Here is a 10,544-nt window from a genome sequence, read left to right on the forward strand (position 1 = left end):
GGAGATAAATATTGACCTCATTTGCATAGCCCATTGTTCATATTTTTCTCCCTTAAATGTGGGAACCTAACTAACTTGGGGGTAATTAGTGGTTAAGGTCATTTTTTATTTTGTGGTTAGAGGTTTATTTTATTGTGGAGTATGTTGGTTAATGTGTTTAGGTTGTTTGGAGGTCTTGGTTTTAATTAGCTCTTGATACCAAATGTAGGAAAATTTAGATGGTAAAATCGTGAATGGATTTATTTGGAGAGGAAGATAAGTGAATATGTAGAATGGATATTGTTCTTCATTGCAAAAAAATTGATTACATCAATGGGTATTTATAGTGTTGAGTTTGGTTACAAGTTTACTAAAATATCTTAGATATTTTTATTTTTTTTAATTACTTTTCTAGGATCTTCCATTATATTATCTTAGATATTTTTATTTTTTAATTCTTTAATTTAGATATTTTTATATTTAATTAAAATCCTAGATTTTTCAAGATTATTTTAACAGAGTTTTGAGGCTGTATATTATCCTACACCAGGATTGCCAGAGTTTGTTGTGGCCGCGGAAAAATTTGAGGTGAGGCTGCTCGGGATATTGGATGGAGACGTGAAATGAAGGTGAAGATTGGTAATGAGTCCGGAGGTGAGCCAAGAAAGTATTGGTATCACGGAAAAGTTTTGGATGTCAATCATGATCATTAGTCTTGGCCGGATTCTTTGTGGCGAATGCTTCAGGTATATTTGAATTCATGTCAAGAGTTGAAATCTTGGTTTATGTTAAGTGTCTTAGTGATTAAGGTAAAAATTGAATAATTTTTTAGGGGAATTTAGAATTTTTTAAATGTTATTAAGAGCTTCCATTGCACTTAGACTTGCAAGTAAATTTCAGGTAGTATATTGTAGCACCCTTTCAATAATATTCTGCTTGCTAGAATTGACAAAAAGTGTTGAATCTGGATACTAATTTGCTCAATTCCCAAGTTGAATGGAACGTAAGACCTGAAGTTCTTGCGAAGATGCGGATCATTCAGAAGAACATGAGTCCCTGGGAACTGGAAGTGGAGCCTAGTGATGAGCCTGATGTGCCAAATATGTATATAATGAATAGCGACATACCAAAACTCAATTCTTTTGTTTATTACTTTTCGCAAGGCCATAGATCGAAAATGTGCGAGCAGTATTATTACATCTAGTACGCTATGGTTTTGTCTTTTGTTAGATTATGTATAGCAGTTACATGTATTACGGTTATTTAGCATAAGTAAGTATTATAGCAGTTACCAGAAGCAGTAGCTTATTAGAAGCAATTACTTCAAGCAGTTTTTTCGAACTCTTAGTATAAATAAACACCATTACAATTGAATGATAACAACACAGAGAATTATTAGTCCAATATTAGGATTAAACCAGAAATCATAGTATCAGAGCAGCAACGATTCTAAGTCGTTTTTGTAGCCTCATCACATACCGATTAACCTACCTTTAACACAAAAATAACCCAGAAATGGCTGATGAATCAAGGACTGTCATTGCACCAGATCAACCAGTCATAATGGGGCAGTTGTTGCAACTGTTCAAACAGTTAAACACAAACACACTACCCACAGAAAACACGACTAGCACCCACACTCTCACAATATCAGAGAAATTAACCAACCAAAACTACACAAAATGGTCCAGGCTGATGCACTTAGCCATTAGTGGACGAGATCGTCTCAGTCACATCATCGACGACCCACCATCCACAAACGACCAAACGTACAACCAATGGACCAGATGTGATTCGATTGTTATCACATGGATTTTGGAGAATATAGATTCTTATCTAGTGAACCAGTATCTTGATTTCCCAACAGCCAAAGCATTGTCGCAAGGGATTGAGACACTTTACAGTAGTGGGAGAGACGGCCTGCAAATATTCGATTTAATAGTCAAAGCCAACAAAATCCAACAAGGAACAAACACAATTGAGACATATTACGGCAAGTTACTCATGATATGGAAAGAAATCGACAGGAGGCAACCAAACCCTATGAAAGATCCAGACGATATCATCGTTTATAATCAACTAATTCAAAAAAATCGATTGTACCAGTTCTTAGCAGGAATTCATCAAACATTTGACAAAGATAGGCGCGACCTCTTACTTTTAGATCCACTCCCAACAGTAGAGGAGGCCTATGCAAGTATAAGGAGAGAAATATTGAGGTGTGGAATCATGAAGACGGAGCTCTCATCAGATCCGGATCATAGGGCTCCAGTGGAGTTTTCTCGGCTAGAGGAAGGACTTACCGGCGAGAGGATGAAAAAACTCACCTAAAATGTACCCACTGTGGAGGTATAAGGCATACAAAAACGAGTGCTTTAAACTCGTAGGGTACCCAGAGTGGTGGCCAGACACAAAGAAAAAAGGGGAAAAGAAGCCGGCACGATTTTCCGATCAGCACCGGACCGGTAGAGCAGCAGTAGGTTGGGGTATGGAAGAACCCCCATTCATGGAGGAAAGGGAAAACCAAGGAGGAGCCATGCAAGTCACAAGTATCAGAGAAGGAAAGGGAAGCAACAGACACGAGGAAGAAGATGGAAACGACGCTCCCCCACAGAAACACAAATCAGGTCTAGGGTTAAAGGGAGTGGGGAGTGAAGACAAGTGGCCTAAACCCTTTATAAAGGGGGAAGGGTCACGTGCCTCACAAGCCACAAATCCTCCCATTCAATTTTCGACTCTTTTAATAATTTATCTTATCTCGAAGGAAATTGAATTTTTGATTGTGGTGCCACAGATACAATGTCTTTTGACCTGAATGATTTTTTGACTCATGACAAACCTAGGAAAGACATCATTAAAACTGCGAGTGGGGAAGGGATTAAAGTGAGCGGAGCCGGAACTATTTCTTTCACAAAAAATCTCACTTTAAAAAATTGTTTATTTGTACCTGACCTGTCACATAAATTATTGTCAGTGAGTCAACTTACGAGAGATCTTGATTGTACAGTTCTCATGAAACCCGAGTGTTGTATTGCAGGATGCTCAGACAGGAAAAATTATTGGGCGTGGTATTGAGAGAGATGGACTGTATTACTTGGAAGAAGAGACTCAAAAAGGCAAAGCGACACTTGTTTGCGGGCCAGAGGAAAGACAATTATGGCATCGACGTCTGGGACATCCTTTTATAGGGTATCTAGAAAAACTTTTTCCCAATTTTATAGGGTTAGAACCTGAGTTTAAGTGTGAAACATATATTCTTGCAAAGAGTCACAAACACTCGTATTCTAATAGTTTGAATAAAGTTGATGTTCCCTTTATGCTTGTTCATTCTGATGTTTGGGGCCATGCTCCAGTCGTAGGACTACATAGTTTTTCGTACTTTGTTACATTTATTGATGATTGTACCCGCATGAGTTGGATTTACTTCCTTAGACAGAAATCTGAAGTCTTTCATGTGTTTGTTGAGTTCTATAATATGATTTGTACCCAATTTCAAAACCAACCCCGCATGCTCCGAACTGACAATGGTAGAGAATACATCAATTCTAACATGGACCTATTCTTTAAACAAAAAGGCCTCATACATCAAACATCTTGTCCTAACACACCCCAACCAAACGGAGTGGCAGAACGGAAGAATCGCACACTTCTTGAGATGACCCGTGCTATTATGCTTGACTCTCGTGTTCCCACTCATCTTTGGCCGGAAGCCATCGCTACTGCCAATTACCTTACCAATAGACTTCCCACAAAGAGTCTCCAATACCATACCCTCCAAACCCATTTCCCTATACCCTCTACGCATATTCTACCTCCTCGTATATTTGGGTGCATAGTATTCGTTCATTTTCCAGCAAGGGTACAAAACAAATTTGAACTGAGAGCAGTGAAATGTGTTCTTATTGGATATGGTCGCAATCAAAAGGGTTATCGGTGCTATGATCCCTCGACTAGAAAAGTCTATACCACCATGGATTGCGAGTTCATCGAGAATGAGTACTACTATCACCATCTTCGCCGTCAGGGGAAGAAGTATCATGACGACGACGATCCCAGTTGGCTAGTTAGTCCCTGGTTGCCCAACCTTGACCCAAAAGATCAAGTTGACAATGCTACAGAGTCACCTCACCAAGATATTATGTGCACTCCTCTACCACTACCAATCCTGTCTGACCATCAGGTAAGTCATACAGCTCTTGATAACATTGTTTCAGCAAGCACTAACAGTGATAATGTGATAGTTGACACTTTGATCGAGGAAATTGCCATAGGCAACACTAATAGTGATGATGTTCATGTTGATGCTTTTACTGAGGAAGTTGCCACAGATACAATTGAAACAAGGGGTCATGATGCATCATATATGTTACCTCCTCGCTCCACTCGAGGGGTTCCTCCAAGAAGATATGATCCTGAGTATGAAGCACAACGTTCGAGATATCCCATTGAGAAGTCGTCCGGATCAGGAAATTTGTCACAGAGTGCCTTAGCATTTAAGGTAACTTTAGATACAACCAAGAGCCCAACCACAGTCGAAGAAGCCCTAATGTCTACACATTGGAGAAAGGCTATGGAGGAAGAGATTAGCGCTCTTAAGAAGAATGGCACATAGGAAAAATGCATCTTACCGAATAAAAAGAAAGTCGTCGGATGTAGATGGGTGTTCACGATCAAGTACAAGTCAGATGGCACGATTGAAAGGTACAAAGCTCGACTGGTGGCGAAAGGGTACACTCAGACGTATGGAGTTGATTACTCAGAAACCTTCTCTCCAGTTGCTAAGCTTGATACAATTCGAGTTCTGTTCAACATTGCAGCAAACTTAGACTGGCCCCTTCAACAATTTGATGTGAAAAATGTATTTCTGCATAGAGAGCTACAGGAGGAAGTGTACATGGAAGCCCCACCAGGGTTTACATCAGAGTTCTCAGAGAATGAGGGGTGCAGATTGAGGAAGGCTTTGTATAGATTGAAATAATCCCCTAGAGCGTGTTTTGGAAGATTTACCTCTGCAATGAAGAAATTTAGTTACAGGCAAAGCAATTCAGATCACACCTTGTTTCTTAAACGAAGAGGAGGCAGAACAACATGCCTGATAATTTATGTCGATAACATGATCATTACCGGGGATGATAGAGACGAAATTGCAAATCTGAAGGGAAAACTATTTCAAGAATTTGAGATGAAAGACCTGGGTAGGCTGAAGTACTTTCTGGGGATTGAAGTTCTTAGATCAAACAAAGGAATTTTCATATACCAAAGGAAGTATGTTTTAGACCTGTTAAGTGAAACAGGGATGCTGGACTGCAAGCCCATCGAGACACCAATGATAATGAACCATGGACTATAGATGATTGAAGGAGGGAAATTAGCTGATCGGATGCAGCATCAACGCATGGTAGGGAAACTAATCTACTTAGCTCACACAAGGCTTGATATTGCATATGCAGTAGGAGTAGTCAGCCGATTCATGCACAGACCACAGGTTCAGCATATGGACGCAATTCATCGAATTCTCAGGTACCTCAAAGGATGCCCTGGAAAGGAAATTTTATATCAAAAGAATGGTCATCTTAATCTTGTGACATATACAGATGGAGACTAGGCAGGTGATAGAGATGATAGAAAGTCAACTTCAGGCTACTTTACTCTGGTGGGAGGAAATCTAGTCACCTGGAGGAGTAAGAAACAAAAGGTGGTTGCTATGTCTAGTGCAGAAGCTGAGTTCAAGGGTGTAGCAAAAGGAATCACAGAAGTCCTGTAGCTGAGAAAGTTACTAACTGACTGGAATTCCCTCCTAAAAGGAGTTGCGAGCTATACTGTGATAATCAAGCGGCTATCAACATTTCAGAAAATCCAGTTCAACATGATCGCACCAAACATGTAGAAGTCGACAGGCATTTCATAAAGGAGAAATTAGAAGCCCAAATAATCAAGCTTCCACATGTTAAGTCCAAGGATCAACTAGCAGACATTCTTACAAAGACAGTTGGAACTCAGTTCTTTGAAGAGGTTTTATGCAAGTTGGGTGTTGGTGACCCTACGACCCAACTTGAGGGGGGGTGTTAGATTATGTATAGCAGTTACATGTATTACGGTTATTTAGCATAAGTAAGTATTATAGCAGTTACCAAAAGCAGTTGCTTATTAGAAGCAGTTACTTCAAGCAGTTTCTTTGAACTCTTGTATAAATAAACACCATTACAATTGAATGATAACAACACAGAGAATTATTAATCCAATATTAGGATTAAACCAGTAATCAATTAAACCAGAAATCATCTTTGTCATGTGCTTAATGTTTGCTCATCCACAAACTGATCAAGTTTTTGTTAAGTTTCTTCTTGACCCAATCTCAATCTCAATCTCAATCCCAAACCCAAACCCGATCTCATTCCCAGACCCGAACCCGTTCTTAAACACAAACCCGAATCAAATCTTAATAAACCCGTTCACAATCCCAAACGATGATTTTGTTTCGTTTATTTAGGTTTTGACGAAGACAGCTGTTAGTAAAAATTTATCGCCGTTCCGAAGACGTTAAGAGAATACATTTTTTTCACTTTTACCTCAAACATTATCAAATGGAATCTTATTGTTCATTGATATTCATGGTAAAATCTGGGAAATTATGTTTGAATTAAAAAAGTATTGTAGCAATACTTCGTTCCCTGCGCTCACTCATTGTTGGATTGATTTTGTTAGAGCAAAAAAAACTTAACACCAGGAGATTCTATTGTTTTCATGCTTAAAAAGTCAACCCTTCAGTATTATATTGGAATTCGTAGGGCTGTTGTTAATACAAGAATTCTCCCTGAAGATGTAGAAGATGCGATTCAGAAAGCACGGGAGATATGAAGAGTTTTGAGGTTGTTTATTATCTAAATTTGTGCTTGCCGGAGTTTGTTGTGCCCAAAGATAAAGTGGATGCTGCTTTGCATGTTCCTTGGAGACGTGAAATGCCGGTAATGATTGCGTATGATACGACAATAGCGAGGCCGAGAAAGTGTTGGCATAGTGGAAGACTTTTGAATGACATCGATCCTAAAAATGATATGATTAATTTGCCCGATTATAGGTGGCGGCTGCTTCAGGTATATTATTTATTTTTAGTAAGGTTTGAATTTAGGTTGACAAAGAAAAATCATTACCCCAAAGCCGCATCCAGGGTGGGGTTTGATATACCGCAACCTTATCCTTTATTAATAGTAAAACTAATTAATAAAGAGGTAACATGTTAGAAGTATATTATTAGTCGAAATAGTATCATACAATCTTTATTTATTTTTTTTACGTTGAAGTATTTTGCTAATTAATAAAGTTTTTTCATTAAAATTTTAATTTCGGAAATATTTCATAAAGCAATGAAAGATACATGATAATTAAAAATTATTTTGAGAATGACATAAAATCATTATGAGAATGTTATTGGAAGATTATCCAAATATGTCTTAAAGAGCTTTAATTAATACTAATGTAAACAACCAAATTTTTTCATTTAAAGCATTATATATACTAAAATTCTGAATCTATTTTATAAGAAATATTTTAATTTTATACTTATAATTTGTTTTTGCATCTCTGTTTAAAATTTATAATTATATGTACTTTTATACTAACAACTTTGTGCAATTGCACGAGTTATACTAGTAGTATATATATTTGTTATATTAGAATAGCATTAGTCAATTTTGTTTAATTTTAATTGTATTAGTATAGTGTACTATAGTCGCATAAGGTTTATCAAGCTAATTAAAATGAAATAATAAATTTTAATTCATAATTGATTAAATATTATTTGATATAAACGTCAAAAAATTAACTTTTAATGGAAAACTGAAGAAAAAGAGTCATAAATATTTGTTCCTATCAAAAAATGGTCAGAGAACACTAAGAATTTTTCCGACCCGAATATGTTAGGAAAAATAGACGGAAAATATTTTCCTATCAAAATATGGTCGAAAAAACATTTAAGAAATGAGGGCCGGTAATTCCCATCTCTTTTCCATTTTAAATTTCTCAAAAATCCCGACTATGATTGTGTTAGTTTGAAAAAGTTCGACTATTTGATTGTGCAAAAGGAAAATTAGTCGGAATTTCCAACAAACATGGTTTTGGTCGAAAATTCTGACGATCACAAAGTGCTAGTAAATTTAGTCCAAAATTTTCAACTGTCTAATTTAGTCGGTGTTCCAATATTAATTTAGTGTGTGTTAATGATAAAACTAATTAATAAAGAGGTTGTTTTCGATGTATTGACCTTATTTCGACTATTTTCCTACTAAAATGAAATTCCGACCATTTTGAACCGACTATCGAAAAATAATCGGAAATTAGTTGGTATAGCTCTATACTGACCGATTTCCGACTGTTTTGGGCAGTCGGAAAGTTGTTGTGTTTAAGGGGAGTGGATATAAAATGCAGTAAACTTCTTTGACCGCTTCTTCCCTTACTTCTTATTAACTTTCATAATATTCCCTTTCTCTTGTTTTACACATATAAAAAAAAAATTTAAACATAAATTTGTTTTATAAAATTACTTTCATATGATCCCATAAAAATATTTAATAATAACCTGGGAAATTTGCAAAGAAACACCTTTTAAAACCCCTTTTTTGTAAAAAAACACCTTTTATAATTTTTTTGTAAAAAAACACCTTTTAAAAGACTTTTTTTTAAAAAAAAAACACCTTAAATCAGTTTCCGATGACTTTTGTCAACTTTCCGGCGTTGACTATGCCAGTCAACGCCGGAAAGTTGACAAAAGTCACCGGAAACTGATTTAAGGTGTTTTTTTTTAAAAAAAAGTCTCTTAAAAGGTGTTTTTTTACAAAAAAAATTATAAAAGGTATTTGTTTACAAAAAATGGGTTTTAAAAGTTGTTTCTTTTAAATAATAAAAAAAAAAATTTAATTATTTTTTTTTTATTTTTGTTTTTATTATTATTATTATTATTAATTTTTTTAAAAAAAAATTTTTTTTATATAATAATAAAAATAAAAATTTTTTTCAAAAAATAATATTAATAATAAAAATAAAAATAAAAATAAAAACAAAAATTATAAAAAAAGTTAAAAAAAATTAAAAAAAATTAATAATAATAAAAAAAATAAAAGTATAAAAAAATATAAAATAACAATAATAATAATTAAAAAAATAATAATAATAATAAAATTAAAATTAAAATTAAAATAAAAAAAAAAAATTTAAAAAAAAAAGAAAAATTATTCTTTTTTTTAAAAAAAATATTTTTTAAATTTATATTTATTTTTAATTTTATTATTATTATTATTATTAATTATTATTATTGTTATTTTATATTTTTTTATACTTTTTATTTTTTTTATTATTATTAATTTTTTTTAATTTTTTTTAACTATTTTTAAAATTTTTGTTTTCATTTTTATTTTTATTTTTATTATTAATATTATTTTTTTAAAAAATTTGTATTTTTATTATTATATAAAAAAAAATTTTTTAAAAATTAAAAAAAATTAACAATAATAACAATAATAATAATAATAATAATAATAATAATAATAATAATAATAATAATAATAATAAAAACAAAATAAAAAAAATAATAATTTTAAAAAAAAAATTTTTTTGTAAAGAAACACCTTTTATAATTTTTTTTTTGTAAAAAAGCACCTTTTAAGAGACTTTTTTTAAAAAAAAACACCTTAAATCAGATGCCGGTGACTTTTGTCAACTTTCCGGCGTTGACTGGTTTTGCTTCACCCCACCAACAACAACCACACCTGCTTCACCACTTCCACGCACTTCACTACGTCTTGGTTTTGCTGGTTTTTCTAACCCTTCCTCAGTTCCTACAACTTTTTTAGACCCTGTCCTCAACAAACTTCAGCATCTTCAGTCCTTGTTTTACTCCTTCCAAGATGAAGTTCGTGTCACTCTTGCATCCATCACTGATCATCTCACTCAAATGGAGGCACGTCTAGGTGCTAAGCTTGATACAAAGGAGGTGCAGACCGAATTCGTGGACGAAGAAGAGCCTGCTGTCTGATCCCTCTCTTTATTAAGTTTTTCTTTTGTTGGTCCATCTATCAAACAAACAATTTATTTTGGTTTTTAATGTACCTAGTTGGGTATAAAGTTGTATTTTGATAGCTTTAAACATTGTTGCTCCTTCATTTTGCTATGGTCTGTGACATTGACTCATTGCATACTTTTGATTGCATTTCTTAGTACTTACTTTACTTTGCTGCTTCTTGCTTACCTTCTTTTACTATACATACATTGTTAGTGTTGTGGTTTGAATGTTCCTCTCCTTTTTAATTGATGTCAAAAGGGAGAATAATTTCACAAACTTAAGAGGCATGCTTGTATATGACATAGTTCCTAATTCTTCTTTAATGTTTTGCCTAAGCCTAAGAACCCAAGGAAAGTAGTGTATATGCTCTGATAATATGCTCTAATACAATTATGCTATAGTTTAGAAAATTAATGTCAGTTACTGTTTCGAATTGGTTAATTAGTTTGTCCCTATAGTCGTTTGCACTTAGTATCTTAGTAATTTATGTTAATTGTTTTTTGTATTATTT

At 34.1% G+C, this 10,544-nt stretch overlaps 1 protein-coding gene across 3 annotated transcripts; it reads left to right on the forward strand.

Moving 5' to 3' along the window:
* The first annotated feature begins 539 nt into the window (after positions 1-539).
* Positions 540-10,121, forward strand: LOC130805685 (uncharacterized). 3 transcript variants are annotated; one of them, XM_057670468.1, is made up of 3 exons: positions 540-725; positions 6,768-7,073; positions 9,825-10,121. In XM_057670468.1, exons 2-3 carry the CDS (start codon positions 6,834-6,836, stop codon positions 9,939-9,941), a joined length of 357 nt encoding a protein of 118 aa, XP_057526451.1. In that variant the 5' UTR covers positions 540-725; positions 6,768-6,833; the 3' UTR covers positions 9,942-10,121. The 3 variants fall into 3 exon arrangements, with proteins under 3 accessions (XP_057526451.1, XP_057526450.1, XP_057526449.1); XM_057670467.1 differs by having other exon boundaries at positions 6,800-7,073; positions 9,807-10,121; XM_057670466.1 differs by having other exon boundaries at positions 6,800-7,073.
* The last annotated feature ends 423 nt before the right edge of the window (positions 10,122-10,544 follow it).

The sequence above is a fragment of the Amaranthus tricolor genome, chromosome 2 (assembly GCF_026212465.1).
Source record: "Amaranthus tricolor cultivar Red isolate AtriRed21 chromosome 2, ASM2621246v1, whole genome shotgun sequence".
In the NCBI taxonomy this organism is placed as follows: domain Eukaryota; kingdom Viridiplantae; phylum Streptophyta; class Magnoliopsida; order Caryophyllales; family Amaranthaceae; genus Amaranthus; species Amaranthus tricolor.